The sequence below is a fragment of the Cottoperca gobio genome, chromosome 10 (assembly GCF_900634415.1).
Source record: "Cottoperca gobio chromosome 10, fCotGob3.1, whole genome shotgun sequence".
In the NCBI taxonomy this organism is placed as follows: Eukaryota; Metazoa; Chordata; class Actinopteri; order Perciformes; family Bovichtidae; genus Cottoperca; species Cottoperca gobio.
In genome coordinates, this window is record NC_041364.1 from 10,227,476 (window position 1) to 10,249,766 (window position 22,291).

The 22,291-nt window shown below is 39.3% G+C and overlaps 1 protein-coding gene across 5 annotated transcripts in view; it reads left to right on the forward strand.

Annotated features, from left to right (window-relative positions):
* Positions 1-21,893, forward strand: part of macrod1 (mono-ADP ribosylhydrolase 1) — a 106,023-nt gene extending 84,130 nt beyond the window's left edge. For 2 of the 5 annotated variants that reach the window (XM_029441863.1, XM_029441861.1), the window contains 5 exons: positions 6,851-6,972; positions 9,437-9,467; positions 12,510-12,583; positions 15,735-15,816; positions 21,467-21,893. In XM_029441863.1, the coding sequence (XP_029297723.1) occupies positions 6,851-6,972; positions 9,437-9,467; positions 12,510-12,583; positions 15,735-15,816; positions 21,467-21,501 (344 nt within the window). In that variant the 3' untranslated portion in view covers positions 21,502-21,893. Of the gene's footprint in view, positions 1-6,850; positions 6,973-9,436; positions 9,468-12,509; positions 12,584-15,734; positions 15,817-17,364; positions 17,395-21,466 lie in introns of all 5 variants that reach the window. The other 3 variants (XM_029441862.1, XR_003832940.1, XM_029441864.1) reach the window with 3 other exon arrangements.
* Positions 21,894-22,291: the final 398 nt, after the last annotated feature.

Here is a 22,291-nt window from a genome sequence, read left to right on the forward strand (position 1 = left end):
CTGTCCTCTTCACTCGCATTCAGAGATTTTCTGGTTTTTGGTCAGACAAGTAAATAATCTGTAGATCTGAACCAAATGATGAATCGATTAATGAGCACATAAATATATATATATATATATATATATATATATATATATATATATATATATATATATATATAAATCAATAAAGAAAATAAAGCCATCATGTAGAAACAGTATAGTTGAGTCAAGCGGACGGAGTTCATTGTTGCTGGGGAAAGAGGAAGTACAAACGTAGCCGGCTGATGTTGTGGCTCTTGACATCTAATGGACACTGAGCTCAGATTTGGGACAAATGTGCAGAGTGGAGGAGAGTCAGGCGGGAAGGGACGTAGTCATCAGGGTTATCCAGTGTGATCCTCCCATTACAGATTACATTATGTTTGTCTCAATTATTCCAATGACACCTGCAGGAGGATCATTACTGCTGAGAGGCTCAAATCCTCACTCACACAAACACTCACACACTCTTGTTCTTACACAGAGCCTACTGTTGCATTAGTATAGCCTAAAACATATGGACAATTCCTGAGGAAAAATCTAGGGAAACATCTATATCATACAATGGATATTATAGATATGGATATATGAAAGAAGGGATTTAGTGTAAACCTTTGATAATCTTCGCTATAGAAGAATATTAATATCTGACAGCCTTGCGGATGTATAAAAAGGCTTTGATTGCAGCACTTATTATTCTTTCTGTGTGAGTCCTAGCACTCACACTAAGTGATTTCTCAGAGACCGCACTCTTTTTCATCAGCGAGCAGTTTGATGAACGACTGTCATGTTACAGAGACGAGTTTCTTTCAATCCACATCTGTGGACTCGACACTGTAGGCAGCACCAGTCTGTGGTGCACACTTTCATCCACATGTTTCTGGTCTCGGGGACACGCAGAGGCATCACAGCATATAGTTTTTTATAAGTTGCCATTGGTCTAAAGCTCCTCGTCTCCTGTTTAATGATTGCAGGAGGAGTATTTTCTGCTGAAACTGCTGCTTCATCCCGAAGAGCAGAAGAAAGGCAAATATTGTGTGACGAACCCACAGAGAATTATAATCCGGCTATGCAGTTTCCTTCAGCTCTAGGCAGCGTTTTTACCATCCCCTTTTACACAGAGATTCCGCAACACTGCCATAAAGAAGATCCTCCATTACGCTGGGTTTGCTCTTTTACACTGAAGCAAAAACGCCGGCACAAAGCTGTCCCAGTGTGTGATTTTAGATAGCATGGTGGCATTACAGGAGCAAAAGAGCCTTAATATGTAACACAACAGTTGGTGTCTGGTGCGTGTGTAGACCCGCAGTGCCGGCTTTCCCTTTTACACAGATGTGGATTCGGCTCTGCGACTACCTAGTGGTGACGTCGTCATTCTGTGTCAGTAGGTTTTGTACAGAACAGCGAGGCGGAATAACGCTGTGACAGTCCTGCCTTGAACAGGCTGTGTGAAAGGGCTTCTGTCTTTCAGCTCAATGTTTTGTTTTTATGGCCTTTACTGATTGGGTTCACGCTCAACGCGCTCAGCAGCCGGCTGTTTTCAGTAAAAGCTCTAAAGCAGCTAAAGAGACAGATATTGACTTACATTCACACATATCAGCCATATAAAGTGATATTATGTCAATGTTGTTGAACTGAACACAAATGTCCATCACATGTGAGTTAATGCAACTTTAATAATTACAATGGACTGCTTAATGTTCATTTTAATGTTAATAACAAGGAAAATAATGAATTTCTCAGGGCACATTTTTGAGCATTGTTTTTTAAATAAAATAAGTAAAAGTACTTTAAAGAGTAATTCCACATTAGAGGAAACCATAACTGCACTTGCACTTAAGTCTCTTGAAAGTCTTCAAATACATAGAAATAAGAAATATACTTTGTCCTTGTACCAACCCACTGAAATGATTCAATCATTTATATTTTCAACAGTGTGTATAATAATAATAATAATAATAATCATTCAAGGACTATGTGGTACTTTTACGTTTTATTGGCACCTTTTATCTAATTATTTATATGTTTGTGCTTTTAAGTAACCTTTTTAGTTTTAACCCTGTGCATGCTGCATTATTATTGCTATTACCTTCTCATACTGTCTCTGATCTATATGTATATACAGATTGTGTGAGCTACTGGACACCTGATTTTCCCCAAGGGGATTAATAAAGTCAATTCTTCTCTCTAAACATGAAAAATGGGTACTCGATACACATGCTACACAAGATCTGATGTCTTACAGAAGTACCTCAAGTTTCTTTTAGCTGTTAAATGAACTTGTATCATCTGCGATTGCGTTTTGAATATCACAATAATGTATTGTAATGAAGCAGGTTTTGATTTAAGTCATGAATCAAAGAGAGCAATGTGTAATACCTGTGTTACATGTTACAAGATGTTTGCTACCGCACTCATTTTTAAGAAGATTTAAGGTTTTAAATTGAAGCTTAAACTACTTTGGCTCCAGAGTTTCCTCTCTTTCAGCTTTGTATCGCAAATGTTTTTTAGAAATAAACAAAAGAATAGATTTTTGGCAGCCAGAGCTCTGATCCACTGCCTGGGCTTAATGAGCAGATCCTGCATCGCTAACCAAATATCCCCCATTCATTGTGTTTAGGTGGCAGAATATCCTTATCAATGGATACAACTACAACTAATTCTAACAACTTAACAAGCCTGTAAAGTGTGTCAGGGAAGTGGACACAGGAACACATTTCATGCTTATGTTTTGAATTTCTGGTTTTGAAATAAGATCACCAGATCATATTTCAAAAGGTCCCAAACATTGTGTTAAATCTTTCTGCCTAATGGCCTCTTATCCTCAAAAGGGTTGGATTAAAGAGCTTCTTCTGCGCTGTAGAGACTGTGTGTGTGTGTGTCTGTGTCTGTGTGTGTGTGTGTGTGCTGTATGAATGTCCATTACTACTGTAATTAATCATTAGGCTCATATTGTTTTGTTTTGTGAAACAGATAAATCGTGCAGACGCAGAGACTTGAGGCAACAATATTGTGTGAGGTAAAATGGACGGGTACATGACAGCATCTGAAAACAATGGGAAGTTGTTATTGTAGTTTAGAGGCAATAAAAACCACCAAACTGCTGCAATTTACGTCAAAAGTGGCACTTCTTCTTGGAATCATACCTCAATTAAATCTGAACACACAGACACAATACACATATTTTTTAGAATTAGTGTGAGATGCACTCTCCGGAGGATATCACTATCTCCAATGACCATCGGAAACAATCATTCATAATTCCAAGTTGCTTATAACTCCAGAACTTGCCTGATAAAGTTTTCTTTGGTATCAAAGTAATCCAGTGATAGTTGTCTGTACAGCTAAAAGCTAATTCATCATACTTTTAACTATGTCAATTGTAAACAAATAAATGCTAAAGATACGATGCTCAAATTGTAGCCCACAGCATAACTCACTGAATCCATGTACTTCCTGCTTATATCCCCTAAAGCCTCATGGGAACTGGACTTTTCTTTCCTATTCTAATTATCATTGGTTCATATGTGAAACCTTGTAAACTCTGTTACATCCATTCATATCCGTTATATCAGTTCAATGGGTTGTCATCTAAAAGACTTTATCATTTGTGGTTCTCCTCAATTTAAACCTTTTAGAAGTGAATACACACATTGCAAATAAGCTACAGCACACGAATGGCCTCTACAAAAAACTCTCTCCTGAATTTGAAGTTGAAAATGAGACTTGTTTTATGACCACTGGGAAGGTTTGAGGCTCAGCTTGAGGTGTTTGGTCACGTAGTATCACAGAAGTGCCACTCGATTCAAGACTGATTGCAATCCAGATCAAATTGGGTCCTGTTCAAAACCATAATAGGCCATTCAATCAGGAGAGACTTATTTCTGAGTGAACAAATATTTATTGACGTGTGCGGAGAAAAAAAAGGATTAGAAATGTGAATAGTCTTTGGCGATTGACCCCATCGTGATATATATTTTAAGGAGGAGGTGAAGCTGTCAGAATAGGAAAGCGCCCCCTTGGGGTCTAGACACTGGTGGTGACGCTGAAGATCTAGATTTGATGAGGAGTTCTGACTTCTGATGAGCTCAACCTGGCCACTGGATACGATGACTGGAAGGCCTTGACAATATATACCGCCTGAAATGACAGCTGATGGCAGCAGAGAGGAGATCAGATTTAAAGTTTGACAGCAGCGACATGATTGGTTGTTTGAGATCGTGGCAAATTCTAGTTGGTTAACTAAAAGCGATGCCTATAATCAGCTGATTAGAAGCAGCTGGAGGAGTGAAAGAGAGAATTAAGAATGAATGAAGCAGAAAGGTATTCTTCCTGATTGAACTTACGCTGAGCTTCATTAGTGTCTTTCCAATGCTACTCCTCTGCTCTCCTGCATAACTGCATGCACACAGCTTGGATAACGGCTCATTTTGGTGAATGCAAGCAAAACCCGGCTCTTAGTACTTACTCATTTGCATTACCCGTCACACCCGAGACCAAGACCATTACGGATCCAACAGGGCAGGGCACAAGTCCAAGACAAGTGCAAGACTACACACTCAAGTACTACAGCCCTGGTGCTGGGCCTCATTAAAACATGTGGCACTGTAGACGTAGGGGTGTAGAGTTAACCTCATCTTGACTACAACTCTCTCCGTTCTCACTCAGTTTGTGAAGTCATGTGTTCCCTTCCTCTGCTTTAACTCTCTTTCTCCTCTGCCTTCGATTTAATACACTAAAATGCATTTAACGTTTGATCAATGGGTCCTTCTATTTTATATTTTTTACATCTTAAATATCTAAATCTAACTATCTAATTATTTTCCCTGATCAAAAATGTTTTCCAGAATTTTTTGGTCTGGCCTCTCTGTTTGTATATGTCTTGTTTACATTTTCTTTGTTTTTGTTTTTATTTTGCTGATGTTATTGGAAAGGAGGGATGCCCCTCAATGATCTCTCAAGTATGAATAAAAGTTGTATAGTTTTTTCAGAGACATGGTTAGAAAAAACATTGATTAACTTGACAAAGAAAGTACTCGCAGTATGAAGCCTTCGAGCAGAAAAATATGAACAATAAATTGTAAAAAGCAATTAGAAACAGTGAAAGACGTTGTTGCTGTAAGCTTCCTGAGAGAGACAAAGCTAATGTCATTTGCACGCTTTTCAGATTCATAAAGGTGTGTAGCTCTAAGTAAAGCACTTATGTGAGAATCATTTCATATCAGCTGACGTGATACATCCTCTGGATCTATTGGAGGCCATCAGCTCTTGGCAACAGAGGCAAGTGACACACGGCCACAACATTACTTTACATGTGTCGCAGGTTGTATATTTAAAAATGACTTGCTTACAGCATCTAAACCATGACAGCAGTGCCTGTATGGCTTCCCAGGTGTGCTGTTAAAATATACAAATGTACGAATATTAGACGCTATTACTATATATTACTGTATATGGGAGATAAGACAGCAGTTTGCTGAAGGCTGAGTGCCTGTCATCTGTAACCTGGTAACAGACCTCTGAATGGTTGTTCAAATGACGATTAATAACGAAATTAAAATCAAGTCTGTTACTGGGAAAAACATTACTGAGTGAAGTATGAAAAATGTGGCTTACCTTCCAGCTAAAAGGCTCACAACAAGAGCCCGGCCTGCAGTTTTGATGTGAGGCACGGCAAGGCGAGTTTATTTATATAGCACATTTCAGCAACAAGGCAATTTAAAGCGCTTTACATAAAACATCAAAAGCATCGAGACAAAGTGCAAAAGAAACACAACACTAATAGAAATAAAAACAGTCAGAGCCAAGAGAATAGGAAATTAAAACACACTGAAATCGAAGGTTAGAAATAGGGATCCTGTTTGGTTTCATGTGTGAGTTCTGTTCTCCTGGCCTGCGAGATCCCCTGATATTTAACACATCATCACTGTGACACACACTTACACTGTGAGTAAGATAGAACAATACATATCAAAACCACATTAAGTATGCAGGATAACTCAGGACAGTTGTGTGTGACTTGAATTTGGTGATGTGAGTGTTAAAAATAGTGTGCATTAAAAATAACTCCATATGCACTAAATGAACATTGAATGTTGGACTTTCAACTTCAACGTGAACACAACTTACAAGTCATAAGCTCAAAATTCCTCATTACTCATACATGACATGAACACGGCATTAATCTACCAAACCAAGAGTCATCTGTTGCTGCCAAGATACCAGTTTCTCAATGAATTCACTGATACTATATTTAGCATTTATAAAGTTGTGTTATATAGACGGTTCAGGACTTTTCATTTCCACTGTAAGGCTATATTTTTCTGATTTGTATTTTTTATTCATTTTGATGAAAGTGAGACTATATTTAACATGGCTGCCACAATAAACACATATTTTATAGCAATGAAAAAAACGAAATTAAAAAACACTCACGATTTTCTATTATCGCGAAAATCGTGAATATGACTTGGAAAAAGTTTGAGCCTGATTTGAAAATACAGGAATTATCATGTACTAAAGAAGAGACTGGCATAATGTTGCTCATTTGTATTTATCTATTCATCCTTTATTTATTCAAGTGGCCTTATGATTTATGATGACCTTAATTAAGATTGTATATTCCCTGTTTTTCACTAAAAGACGTGTTTCCTATCTGTGGTGCAATGAATAATATTTGTTTCTTAACAAAATGTACGGTCGGGACATGACATTATCATCCCATGCCTACTGGGGAGATTAAACTCAGGAGGTATTTTACTGCTGTCATCATATCTGTCATACTGTGGTAAGAAGTGTTTCATCTTCTCATCTCTCGCTGTCTCTGCAGATGTGATCCACACTGTGGGGCCGATTGCACAAGGAGGAGTGGGAGAGGAGGAGAAGGAAGCCTTGAGGTCGTGCTACAAGAACAGCCTGAGAGCAGCCACCACAAACTCTGCACGCTCTGTGGTGAGGACGGGGGGGTGATTGTTGCTATGAAGGAGCAGGAAGATAGAGAGATGGAAAGAAACTGAGTAGTTTGTTGTTGTGGTGGAGAGGACTAAAGTGCAGAAAACTGAGAGATTAGATTAATACAGAGAGGTTAAGAAGAGAATTGAAGATTGGGACACATAAAGTGAAGAGAGCAAACGAGACAGACAGGACAGATGAGAGGAAAGAAGAGTCATGACTGCCGAGCTAAAGACATAAGAAGATTCATCACATGAAGATTTTTCAAAGGAAACCACATTCAAACTGAGATATATGCAGAGAGGGAAACAGGAGCTGCAGGTAGGATTGTTGAGCCGTAAGAAGGCTTTATGAAACACACCAGGCGGGAGATTTCACTACAGAACAAGGTGTTAAGTCAAAGAAAAACACCAAAGTTAAAGTTAAAGGTACAGTAGAAGAAGGATAAATGTTGTGTATTTGTAGTTTCACTACTCAAGAGTAGAATTTAAAGAGTTAGATCAGTTGCAGTGAAGTAACAGTTTGTTTTTTAGGAAGCAATTACAGCACTTATTATAATTGCAGTGGAGTACCTGTCCAAAATGTGCATTTGTGTAAATGTGTCTGTGCAGTGGGGTTATCTCAATGTCTTGATTTGATTGACGCTGTTATATAAAATTAAGCAGAAAATGTTGGTGAAGCTCAAAGTGACAAATCACAAATGTGCCTCACAGAGCTTTAGTGACACCGATAAAATCTCCTCTTCAGTACAACCTTACCTCGACTAGACAACAGTGTCGTGTGTTTTCCATATGAAGGCCCTAGAGCTTTCTTTTATTATTTCACTTCCATTGACTTTCATGTTTACCTTTCGCGTTGAGGACCTGTGAGTCGTGTCTGCTCTCACCCTGAGTTGCCAACTCCACAATCTGGTCAAATGAAGAGATCTGGAGACACAGAGAGCGTCCTGGCATCTGCTCGTACCGCAGTATTTGACAGCAGGTTGAGAATCTGCCAGATTTGATTTACTTTGAAGTTTATTGGCTGCTTTTCTCAACTCAGAACCAGTGTTGTGCCATGAATCCGCCTGACAATGACTTAAAGTTATAATGCCTACGATTTTTATATCAAAAACCATCCATCACATTTTTCAATGCTCGGGATTAAATATATTTACATCCAATAATTATCTCATTATAGCAGTTTTCATGGTTATTGGCATATTTTTCCTTTCCTGAGCAGATTTTAAACTACCTACTCACTCACAAGGGATTCTCAGGGATTGATTCATGTACTTAAATGTTACGGTTTGTAATTTTATCTAATGGACAGAAGGCTCCCTATTTACCGTTTGCTCTCCTGCAGCCCCATCGCAGGGGTTTAAAGTTTCTGCTAATGCAAATTACATTTACTGCTTCCATAGCAAAGGAAAGGTTCACTTGTTTTCAAACAGTGTCTTAAAACAATTCTCACACGCAAGTAAATTAAAAAAGTTATTGGTCTTTGTAGTTGTTGCTGCTGTCCATACTGCCCACGAATGCTGCTTTTCCACTGCATGGTACAGCACAGCTGGGCCGATACTAGAAGGTGGAGTTAAAACACTGCAGAGGCAGAGAGAGACGGGAAAAACAGATTCTTCTTTGTGGTTCATGGTCAGTGTCTTAACCCTTGAGAGAATTGTTTTAAGACATACTTGTGAGGGAAAGTAATCCTGTATAAGCACTCAACTGCTGAAACACAGGTTGCTTTCATTTTTGGAATAGTCACAGTGAGCAGTTGGGTGAAGAGCTGCAGGTGAGAGGCGCTTACTGGCATTTTTGAGAACCAGCACCTCTCCATCACGTTGTCAGCCAATGTAAACAACTCCTTTCACAAGTCTGTCCTGTTGGATAACTGATTACGGTCGCTCACAGCATGATGAAAAAAGATCAATTATTTGCTGTCTTTATGTGACACAATAATTATGTTCAGCCCACGCACGGTTGGTTTGTCAGTTTTTCTGACATTTGTCATTTTGAACGTAACTCTGTGTTCTGTGCTGTTAAATCACACTCGCTGTCTCCAAAAGAAACCTACAGTGATCCACATCCACCAGGACTGAAATGTTATAGATAAACTATAGAAATATAATAACTATGATAGTCACCACACACCCCTTTATAATTACGACAATATAATAGTAATAATAGTAATGCCTGGTTAATTGCTGATGAAGAAAGTTCTTTCACATCATCACAAAAGATGATCGAAAGAACGGTCTTTGAATAGAAGTGAAAAACAGACAGAGAAGAATAGCTGCCATAAAAAACAATCAGGAGAAAGACTCCATCGAGATCCAGCAGAGAGAGAGTTTTCTGTGCATTGATGTGTGCGTGTGTGCATGCATGCGTGTCTGTGTGAGTGTGTGTGTGAGGGAGTTGAAAGCTGGTTGTTATGTGATCAGCAACAGACTGTAACCACTCTGTTTGTCATCTCTACTCTGCAGGCTTTCCCCTGCATCTCCACTGGAATCTACGGTCAGTGTTGTTGTGTACGTCTCCTCCTCACAGAGGGTCACCTAGGTTGAAATATTCATAACAATTGTGCATTTTGTGAAAAAAGCAACACATTTGGCACAGATGTAGGTTTGTGTTATGAAAATGTAAAGCTAATGGGGTGCTGCAAATTTGGCAGACATTCTGAAAAATTAATCATAGTTAGAAAATCAGCAACAGCCCCCAGCAAAATGCTGGTAAAAATAAGAGGCTGCTGGATTTGCTTCTCTCACCAGCCCAAACAACAAACAATGGTAATCTGTTGAGTGGCTGGTATATTTTTGCAGGTGAACAAAAAAGCCTGAGGATCCATCAAGAACTACACTGTTGGCAACAAGAGACTTTGACTGACTTGGCTGCAGAAACTCTTCCAAGCAGGTCAAGAGGTCACTCTTGTTTCCTAGACTGAGTTTGCCTCTGATAGTGCAGGAGGACATGCCTCATGACGAAAAACTCTTCTGTCTCTGCAACTACAATATTCCTGAGTTTATACTGCAGGTAGCTGCTCCATCGCGTTGCAAAGGAAAGAAAGAGATTTTTGCCCTTAATAATAATTGTAAATATTGCAGAATGCACAACTGTTATGCTTAACTGCCCCACTATCTAACCAGAACAGATGCATGACATTTTCATCTGTGTGTGTGTGTGTGTGTGTGTGTGTGTGTGTGTGTGTGGTGTGGATGTGTGTGTGTGTGTGATTATCATTTTCATAGTTTTTCTTCAAATGTTTATGTTTTTCTTGGGCTTTATGCTCAACTTTCTGAAATTGTTCTTTGAGTGTGAAAAATGAATTTTCATCCAACAACAATATATCTATTCCTGTGTTTATATGCTGTGCACACTGGCTGTGTTTTCCATCACATGCTTGTTTCCAGTCTCAGTCTTTCTGTTTCACCAGGGTGCTGTGCCGTCCTGTGCCACTTGTCACATTATCTCCTGCAGGCCAGAGGTGGTTCTCAGATTAAAGCCTCGGATTAAGACCGGCAGATTAAGATAGATTAAACTTGGAGATTGTGTCAGATTGACTGTAATACCTCTCACACTGGCAGGAGAGTTAAGGATAGTGTTTAAACACTCCCCGGGGTGTGTCTGGGTGTGAGGGCCCGTTGTCGACACTTCTCCCATGTTGCTCGAGAGAGGAAAAGGCCAAAGTTGTGATTGCCTCAGTGTTTTATCCGTGTCTGTCTCTCTGTTGCTCCATTTAGCTCATCATCATTTTTAAGAGTACTTCCAAAGTTTTGTCTTTCAACCTGGGCTCACCTTTAAAGAGGAAGGAGAAATCCAATTGTCTCAATTTGAGATGGATTTAACAGTAGGATGAACAGTAGGGCTGCAACTAACAATTATTTTCATTAACGATTAATCTGCAGATTATTTTCTAGATTCATCGAATAATCGTTGGTCTACAAAATGTCAGAAAATAGGGAGAAATGTCCATCCCAGTTTCTCAAAGTCCAAAGTGATTTCTTTAAATGTCGTACTTTGTCAGTACTAAACCCAAAAATATTCAGTTTAATATTTTACAAAACAGAAAACAGCCTTTTCTTCCATTTCTTTATTAAAGAATACTTTAACGATTATTCCTTTATCAATATTATCTCTATATATAATCTATCAATTGGCCAATCATTGCAGATGTATGTAACAACTATCAAAGGTACTCTTCACTGTATCAGCCAACGTTTGATGAAATAAAAAAAGTAATGGAGGGGTTATGCTAACAGAACTGTCAGCCAATCACATTAGTAGTTTTTGAATAATGTCCTCCCTAGAGCTTGTTATGCACTGAACATTTCTTTATTGAATCGAGCAACCATTAGTTTCTCTTTAAGACAGTGCACACCAACACGTGTGTTTCCATCATTCTTAGACCAAGTTACAAATTAGGTGGGAAGACCTTTGATGGGCTTTACATGAGGTAATACCATTTTACCATTTTAGCATTAGCGGGCAGATGGTGGATGTACAGGTTTGCATCCTAAGTCACGTGTGAGGTTTAGTAAGGGCTACTAAACACTTCGATTAAGGGTAGAAAAAGATCACGATTGAACACGTCCTGTGTTATACCTCGTGTTGCTGTTAACTAAGACTATCTTGCTTTGAGTTGCCTTAACATAACCTTAAAAACATAAGTCTTGCTTTATTATCCACAAGGGTCTAATGTAGGATACATTTTGGAAACTTATACATTCCTTTAACCTCATTAGGTTGATTAAATTTAATCTGGATGGCATAACGTTTCACTCAAAACACATCTGCTGTTTGAAGTAGTATAGAAGAAGAAGAAGAAGAAGTATATGATTGACATTTGTAGCAAAAGAGTGAGGCAGCTGTCACCGCCTGCACACGCCATTAAGAAAAGCCAAATATGAAAACGCACCCGTGGAGGTGGACCACGATCATTTTAAAGATGCTTATTCATTAGAGGACGACTATTTGACTATAACTTATTACTTTACTATCAGGCAGTACAAAAAGTTTATATAGAGTAATATAATGGGCCCAGTTTGATAGATTACATTATAGCCTGAGCATTGTATATATTTTTATGCTGTAACAATACATTGTTCAGTGCTAATTTGTGCCCTCATGTATTCCCCATTTGTTCACATAGTGAACACTCTCCTCGTGTATAGAATAATAACTGTATAATCACACACTATGTGTTTGTTTCTGGCTGAGCAGTTTGGCCAGATGATGAATTTTTACTGCCTTTGTGTTGCATTTCCAGCAGCGGGGATCACTTTCCTGCACTGAAAGGTCTCGATCGCTGAATGAATATTAAAGAAGCACCGTAGTCTTTCCCCATCTGTCTCCTCATAACCAACAAGTGTGTTATGTCTCCACCTCGCCGCAATAGGCGAGTCTGGATGAGAAGTGGGAAAACACAGAACAGTGTTAGAAGAGCGGAAAGAAGGACAGACATCTGAAAAAAACCCAGTGCAGACAACAAACTAACGCAAACACACAGATCTGTCACTGCACCTGTTCTTGTCAATTGTTTATATATTTTTGTTTGTGTAGGATATCCACCCGAGCAGGCTGTGCACGAAGCGCTAGCAACTGTAAGGGAGTATCTGGATGAACATCACAACAAGGTGTGTGTGTGTGTGTGTTTGTGTCTGCATGATTGGCCATTTTTCCCTTCCATTTCCTCAAGGTATTATTCCTTTCACAGCTGTTGTGTTTGTTTTCTGGTGGGAGCGAGGAGAAGGGTGCATTGCACGCACTTACACATGCACGCACGCACACAGTGACACAGACACAAGTTCTGGCTCTCATGCTCATGGCCAAGTCTGCGTTTTAATTGGCTCCTTGCGGGACTAAATCCTACTAACACATACACGCACACACACACACACACTTTCTCTCCGGAGAAACGGCGAGCAAAGAAAAGACAAAATGATGGAATAGATGACTGGGGGGGGGGGGGAGGACGGGGGTGATGGGAGATTTGAACAAAGAGGAAACTTTCCAATCAGTCGTTAACATGCTCTAAACTCTCCTCCCCTCTTCCTCCTTTTACTCTCAGGTCTCCTCCCTCTGCTCTTTTCAATCTTTCTCTCTGTCTCTAACCACCGTGCTGTATCACCTCCCAGAGAGGGTGTTGACGTTGTTATTGTTAGCGCTGGAGTCTCCAGAGTCTCTGTAGCAATACCAGTCGACTGATGCCGTCAGCCGCAGCGAGCTCAACAAAGGAACATTAAACAGTACACGTCTCATCACGGAGGCTCAACAGTCAACAAGACTTAAACGGCTAAATACAAGAGCAGAAAGCCAAATCAACCAGGCTCTTATTTCAATTCTGCCCGGAAATAGTTCCACTGTGTGCTTTATAAGGGGGGGGGAAATGTTTTATTGTGAACAAATGAGATGGTGAGACGGAATTTATTTGCATACATATAAAGTGAGAATGTTCACCAGAGGAGGTTTATTCTTTAATTGAACCCGCTCCATTTTGCAAATTTTTAAACTGCGTTGTGTTTGTTCTGACTCTGGCTTGGAGAGCTGTAATGTAGAAGATTTAATTGAAAAGTACACACACAGTAATACAGACAAAATGGACTCAAGACACGGTGGAAATGTGCCAACACTCTACATCAAGTGTCATACTAAACAACATTAATAATTTATTCGTAAAACACCAGCAGAACTGTTGCAAGAAAGTAAACCTGGGGCAGCTCATAAGTTTCATTGATGTATTTTACAAATTAGATTCACAGTCAACCTGAAAGTTTCAACAAAACTGATGTATGACATTTGAGAAAACGACTTACACCACAAGATCCATTTAGTAGCTGTTCAAGATCATATTTATCCTTATCAGCAGATGTAAAGAAATAAAACGGAGCATTTCTCGTGTGGTTTTCTTCATAGGTTGTTCTCATACACTGTTCGTACTTGTAATGAATGCACTATAATTTGCATTTAACCCACGTAAATGTGAGGAGGTCCAGGTGGATGGGTACCGCTGTTCGTATCCCGTGTGAAACCAGAAGTCAACGTTGACTGTAGATAAAAACAGCTTCTCATTTCTATTCTATTTTGTAGACTGAAATGCCAGCTGTTGTTAGCAGATTATAACAGCTGTAGCTAGCTACTGCATCTTGAATCCACGTGGGGAAAACTACACAGTGGATGTGCTAGTCGTGACAGAGCTTTTTTTTTATTTTACGTAACCAGTAAGCCCACAAACTATTAGTGAATGATATACTAACTCTCGGCTTTAGAAGACAATGAGAATTCGAACATCTGCAATTCCATAACTGGATAAACTCTATCTGTTGCGGAGGATCCTGTTGTACGATTGAAAGCTCCAGTACAAATACTAAATGGACCTTGTGGGGAGTTTGTTAATAAGAACGAACTTTGAAAATCATTTTATTTAACATTTACTCAATGCAAACTAAAAGCTAGTAAAATAAACTTTGCTGCTGTCAGATTTTCTGTTTGAGAAGAGAATATGTATCTGTTTCCCTTGAAGACAGGCAATTATGATATTCACTTGATGTTATTGTTAGCATCTCCAGGGTCCCTGTTGCAATAGTATCAACATGAGCTCCCCACTGCTACCATATTATGGAGGCCATTTTGCATCTCTCCTCGCAAACATTTGCTTTAATTTGAATGACGGAGGCTGAGAAATTGCGCAAGTAGAGGCAACTCAGTGTGTGGGTCAGACATTTCGAACCTTAGCCCAGGGGATGTAGTTACTCACTGCACATTTTCATATCTTTCCTTTTAGCCTCCATTCAAATCCTGGCGAGTGGTGGTAATTGTGGCACTGGGCTAAAAAAAACAGGAGCTGCAAGATGCTGAAATGTCCGTCTTAAAAAGCTCCCACAACAAGCAGAAAGTGATAGAAACAGCCGGGCATTATATTGCACTGCCTCGCCCCAAAACGGAAAAATCAAAACCTATGTAGAGACATTAGGGAGGTAATAATGTTTGTCAGAGTTTGAGAAATAAGAGAGCACAGTGGACCTTATATCCCTGGAAGCATCTTTTTACTGTAACTACAGTAACTTTAATCATCAGACTACATATAGTGCTGTTTACTGTACTGTACTCTATGTCCAGCTTTACAGAATAGAATATAAATATTATAGACTGCAGAGATCTAAAGAACACAAGAGCACAGGGCATAAAGATTGTTTATTGATGTAAAATAGCTGCACTCACTCGGCCAGTGTCCTAATATTATTTGAAAGCTATTATCTTTATGGCTATGTGTGTGCTTGTGTGTGTGCACGCGTGTGTGTGTGTGTGTGTGTATGTGTCTGCTTTACACAGTAATGAGAGAAGCTGAGGGTCTAATGCCAAATACACACACACTCAGTGTAACACTCAGGGGCATGCACAAAAACACACAAAGTTACTCAGCTCTCCCACATTCACACAAACACGTTTACAATAGAAGTGCTTCTAGACCTACACAGGAATACTACTCTCTTTCTTTCTCTCACACATGCTCAGCACATTTCCTGCACTCTGTCCCCAGCACACTGCCTATAATAAGCGCTGTGTTGTGGCATGATCATAAGATCATAATAGGAAGCTAATAGGAGAGTAATGGGCTGATGCATTAGCTGCTTTCTCCTTATATCGCCTCCGCACAATGTCACACTGTTACATTATTTCCCCCCTGCTGTTGATAAATTCACGGTTATTGTATATGCTTGTAATAAAGGTCATTGTGTGTGTGTGTGTGTGCGTGTGTGTGTGTGTGTGTGTGTGTGTGCGCGTCAGCTGGACAGAGTCATCTTCTGTGTGTTCTTGCCGATGGATAAGGAGCTGTACATGAAGACCCTCCCGCTCTACTTCCCTGCTGGTGAGTTGTCTTTCACACACTCACTCACACACACACACACACACACACTGTACACACAAATACACACTTGCCTTTCTGAAGTGATGACAGCTCATCTCAGCTCAATTTAGCTTCACACAAATATAGAGACACGCAGTGGTGTGATAAATACTCTGCTTCATGCACTGTGTGCTATTTGCACATCCAGTACATTAACACACACATAACGGTCATTAGACACAGAATACTGTATACATAGCACACTTAATTGTGTGTAAATACATCAAATAAACATGTGCACACAAATAAAACCTTTAAAAACGCACAACGTCTAGAGCCCAGTTGTTTAACAATTGATTTTAATGAACAAAAGCAAATTGCACATTTAGAGCTGCAATACTGACATACAGTCCATGTGATGTTTACATTATATATTCTGTTTATTGCCATGACCTTTTCCATAGCTGACAACCAGAGGAACTGCCTTGTTATTTCACTCAAATTGATTAGATTTATTTATCCAATTAAATCTATTTTAACACAAATTGACATTTGTTTTGGTTAAAACATGTGGTAAATGTTAAATTGTGATATGGAGTTACACGTATGTCATGAAGCTTATGGTCTTTAGTAAGAGGCAAAGCAGAACAATTTATTGCATCACTAAAAATGAAACATTCTTACTTTTCTTTTCTAATGTGTATTAATAGGACAGTCATTCACGCCTTTCATGAGATGCGAGTATACTACTAAGCACAATCCACACGTTAAAAAAGACTTAAAGGAGATAAGTTAGGTTCAACATTAGATGTTAGATGAGAAGATACCTGTCACATGTCTGTATGATAAGCAGCGAGCTGGAGTCAGGAAGTTGTTAGCTTAGTTTAGCATAAAGACTCGAAGCAGAAGGAAACAGGTAGCCTGAAAATACATCTACATTGTATCTCATTTGTTTAACTCACACAAACATATATAAATCCCAATTTGTTATTTATGAGGGAGTCGGGTGCTCTAATTACTTCCTTTGTCTCGCTTGTAGTCCATCCATGTGTTTGTGTTTGTTTATGGATAGTTCCTAGAAACCTTTATTGTTACAACTGAACTGTTTAAGTCCACAAGTTATTTTTCTCCTGAAGATTTAAAGCTGTTACCAAAAAACATGTGTGCATTACAACCACCCTCTGGCTCGGAGTAAGGACATGCACTGACTTACATATAGCCCGGAAAAACCAAAGAAGATGCAATCAGATTTGTGATCTGAACAGACACATATATACATACAGTATGTGAGTAAGTGTAAATGAAAGTGTATTCGAGTACATCTGGATTTTATCAGCATGAAGTGACTGTAATGACGACAAGACTCAGGGAAAGTGTGTGCAGTCAGTAGGTGTGCTCCAATCTACCTGCTTTTTATGCACTTTAATATAACAACCTGAGTGGAAGCACTGAACCTTTGTGAGTGTGTCTTTCTTTTTCCAAGTTGAGCAAGATTATATTTGAGGACTTTTATACATTTCTTAGCCAATCATCTGTGTTTTGCCCTCATTTCTGTGTCCGCTCCTTTAGCCTGACCAATGACAGCAGCTTATTTTTCAGGTAACCAGCATGGTGTGTGTCAACATGTGTAGTTTGCTCTATCAAAAGGAATAACGACATTAAGTGTGTTTGTAGATGGGCAGTCGTTATCCATGTGTGAAATGTAAGTAATGTGTTTAGAGAAGAAACCCTGACATTTCCTCCAACCAGTCATATGTTTTGGGAATAAATTACCAATATTTGCACCTCAGTTAAATGAAAATGGCTTTTTGCATTGGGCATTGCTGGCCTCAAGCTGGGTCGTTTACAAAGTGTTGCAGAGGCAGTAAATATAAAAAGCTGTTGCCTCTGAGGGTGAAAAGTGTCTGGTTAAAATGAAAGAAACAACAACAACGTTTTAAGACTCCAAGGTTTCTCCTTCGATCAGAAAATTCTGTCTCAACCACTTTTCATAAATGGACTAAAAGAAAGTTGTGTGCCATCATTACAGATTGATCTGTACGGTTAAATGAAGTTTAGTAAATACGTAAATTTTATGTTGGCTCGAGCTGTGACATGATGACTTCACCCATTTGTTTTGATTACACCCGTGATTGATAGTGTTATAATGCCAAGCAGTCTATGCCCCTAAACATGATCAGTCATTCACTCAATTATTCAAATTAAGCATTGGTATTACAACTGCAGCCTTAACCTCTAATGTCTTGCTGTACCGCTGCTATAAATCAAACTCACCTCTCGCCTCAAAACATTTTGAGAGCGAGGTTTTAACCATTTCGTACTTTCTGCTTTTATAAAACAGTTTGTTTTTTTGGCTCACAGCTGCAGTCAAAGCCAAACTCAAGACCAACACAAATCAGAAAGATGCTGCAAATGTTCACCAAATGTTCCAGAAGCTTTGCACAGCTGCTCATCCCTGCGTCTAATTTGACAATCTTACATTTACCTGAATTATTCAGAGGGAGCAGGGTCACTCAAACTCTCCTTTTCTCAATACACAGTAAGAAGTTGGAGCTAAATCAAAGTCTTTAGAACCGGGCTCTGTCTGTGATTTTAGACCTGACAAAGCTAGAATAATCAGGCTTTATTTATTTTATATATACACACACTCTTCAGAGTTGTAACAAATAGTAGCTATTAATGAACTGAAATAGAAAAGTGTATCCCTAAAGAAACCACACAGACAGACAAACATTCAACACAATCTTGCAGCATGAACAGCAGAAAGCAATGCAGTGAATCAAGTTTGACATTGAAACTAAAGCAAGAATTGTTGTGTTTAATTTGAAATGAAAGGAGGATTTTCATGGTCTCAGTGGCAGTAAAGTCAAAACAACAGAGAATTGCCTCTAGGCTTTGAATGTATCCCCCTGTATATTATTAATATGCATGCTGCTTAGTAGTTCAAGGCTGTATATATACAGGATGCATGACATTTAACATAATTGTCTTACCTTTACAATTCAGTGTGTTTTAAGACGCATTTGCCAAAGAAAAGCAGCAGACATAAAAAAAACAAGCACACCAAAATGAAAACATACCATAAAATGTGTGTTTCACACATGTGCCCTGCTAGACAAGGAGTCAAAGAGGAGTAAAAGAGAAAAGAGGAGCAGCTTATTAAAAATAAGAGCAGAATCCAATCAACTCTGCAGCCGTATCTCCCACATAAGCTTTAAAGTCAGATATTGGGTTAAGAGTCTTAATTTTTTTTAATCTTTTTACAGACAGATCCGACCTGTAGTGGCCGATACCAGGAAGGATTTCTCTCTCATTTCAATGCGGGCCTCAGGGAAGATCAATTGCTAAAAATAATGGGATCCCACACTGCGATGCCCTTGTTCTCTCTACTTTATACAAAAGCCTAAATATGTAGAGAGTTTACTACAAAGAGTTTGTGGATCAAAATGTAACAATGACTAAGCAGAAGCAGACACATCACACTGTCATACAATATAATTGTGAGCATGAGCCTAAAGGATAATGCTAATGATATTCTATGTCTTTCTTATTGTCAAAAGTCATATGAAAATGCCGATCCAACAATGACTTGATTCTACTAACAAGTATTTCCTGCGTATGCAAAGCCTGAATATAGAGGCGGGTAGTGGTGAATGCGCCAGGCCCACTTAGGAGACAGGAAGTGTATAACATTTAAAACCTTTAGCAGAACTTGTAATGCGTCATCTTTGTTGCAGAGCATCATTGTTACTAGACTTCAAAGTAATGCAAATGTTGCTCTGTGTTTGCTGTAATGATTCTGAGGTCATAATCAAATCAAAATCAAATCAAATTTATTTGTATAGCCCAATATCACAAATTACACATTTGTCTCAGTGTGCTTTACAGACTGTACAGGTTACGACACCCTCTGTCCTTAGACCCTCGCATCGCACAAGGAAAAACTTCCTAAAAGAAACCCCATAATTAAAGGGGGAAAAATGGAAGAAACCTCAGGGAGAGCAACTGAGGAGGGATCCCTCTCCCAGGACGGACAGACGTGCAATAGATGCCGTGTGTACAGGATAAACAACATAGTACAAATACAACATTTAACAGAGAATTATGTTGTGTTGAAAAAAGAGAAAGTTTGGATGAATCCAGGAAAATGTCAAAAAGGCTTCCCGGTGTCCAGCAGGACCAGGGCAGCAGGCGCAGCCACGATTCATGATCCTAACGTAAACTTTATCAGTGGCAACCTGCCACATGAGACACAGAAACTCCGGGGATGATGCCCCGGATGATGAGTTAGTAACATACATTTACATAAATGCATACAGATACAGAGGGAGAAGAAGAGAGGGAGGGGAGGAGAGAGGAAGAGAAGGAGGAGAGCAGGGAGGTGTCCCCCGGCAGTCTAAGCCTATAGCAGCATAACTAGGGGCTGATCCAGGGCAAACCTGAGCCAGCCCTAACTATAAGCTTTATCAAAAAGGAAAGTCTTTAGCCTACTCTTAAATGTGGAGAGTGTGTCTGCCTCCCGAACACAAACTGGAAGCTGGTTCCACTGGAGAGGAGCTTGATAGCTGAAGGCTCTGGCTCCCATTGTACTCTTAGAGACTCTAGGAACTACAAGTAACCCTGCAGTCTGGGAGCGTAATGCTCTAGTTGGTTTATAAGGTACTATGAGATCTTTAAGATATGCTGGAGCCTGACCATTAATTGATTTGTAAATCAGAAGGATTTTGAATTCTATTCTGTATTTTACCGGGAGCCAGTGCAGAGCAGCTAATACAGGAGTAATATGATCCTGTTTCCTTGTTCTTGTTAATACACGTGCCGCTGCATTTTGGATCAACTGAAGAGTCTTAAGCGACTTTTTCGGACAACCTGATAACAATGAGTTGCAGTAATATATCAGTGTTGTGTTTACAGCTTGTTCCTCTGACCCCAGCTGCACACACATGTATGACTGCTGCTTTACAGACTTATGTGTAGTATTAACTTTGATTGCAGCTTCATATTGTAAAGTTGAGTTATTTTATATAGTGAAAATTGAACCATGAATCCAGCTTGAGAGTTAGAAGGTCTGCTTTTATGCTTCTGTTATGGGACAAACTTTTAGCTTCCACTCAACAAGCTGCAGTTTCACACTGTGACAAAGCAATAACTCTTCACTTGAAGCATGAAATCAGCACTTTCACATCTTCACACTGGGTCGGTTTACTAAAGAGGTTATTTTCCAAAACATGCAGGTGAAGGTTTGTACCTTTAAAAATAAAAAAAATAAAAAAGTCTGCACTAGCTGTTGGTGTCTTTCTCCTCTAATGGATGTTCAGCAGACTTTGTAGCAGCAGTGAGCGAGCAGTAGCAGTGCTTGGCTGGTAGATGGACTGGAACTGTCTATGTGTCTGACAGGGCTGCTGCAGGCAGGCCTCCAAGTCTCCACTATAAACCTTATGTGTCACCTGGCACTACCCACACTGGCTGTCTGTTTGGTGTGTGTGTGTGACACGTGTGTGTTTGCATGTTTTTATTGTGTCTTGAGCCATGTTGGACTGAGAATGACTAATCCGCCCTAACAGATCCCTCTGAAGCAACCAGAAGCTCCAACAGCCAAAATGCTTTTGACCGCTGCATGACTAAGGTAAAGTGCTCTCTTTTTACAAGTTTATCTTTTTTTCTTTCCCAGCTCCCAAGGATGTCACAGTCAAGAGTAAACTCTGAGAGAGTGGATGTGGTTGCTGTGGATATATACCGCTACGCTCAACATCCAAGGTTCCTCCTCCTCAAGATCGTCGCAGAGCAAGACCTTCTTCAGCACGAAGATTACTCCTAAATAGATGATTGCTTTTATTGAAGTGTACGTTGGCTCTTCTAGTTCCTTTGTTTTTCCCACGAATGGTGGAGGTTCTATTATGAAGGTGTGAAATGATATTGATAATTCTTGTGATGGACCTTCAGTTGCACTCTAACTTGACCTTTATTGTCTGTGATAAGTTAAGTGATAAGCTTTGCATCAAGCTATGAGTTACGTGTCTTTTGCTATTTGAATTTTGGGATTGTAGTGTGTGTGTGTCAGACAATGGCAAAAGCTTATTAAAACGAATCACACAGGCTCCTGGTGTGTATGAATTGATTATGTCTCGGGATGCGATATGAGTCAGTGAGCTGTGGCTTCACAAGGGAACACTTTACATGAATATTTCCTTCTTAGTTTTCTCGCGTCTCAATGTGAAGAAGACAGAAGAGGGAATTTGTTTACAGCAGTGGTTGAAAGTAACTAAGTAGATTTACTCAAATACTGTACTGAGGTAGTTTACTTAAGTATTTCTATTTTATATTACTTTATACTTCTGCATTTCAGAGATTACATTTAACTGCATGATATTTATGTGAAATATGACAATTTGTGAGATTAAACTACACAGCAACATATAAAGTTCATGTATGAATTGGCAGTAGTAGCGTCTGTAGGGCTGCCTGGGTCATATGGTTTTTATCAATCTGATATTTA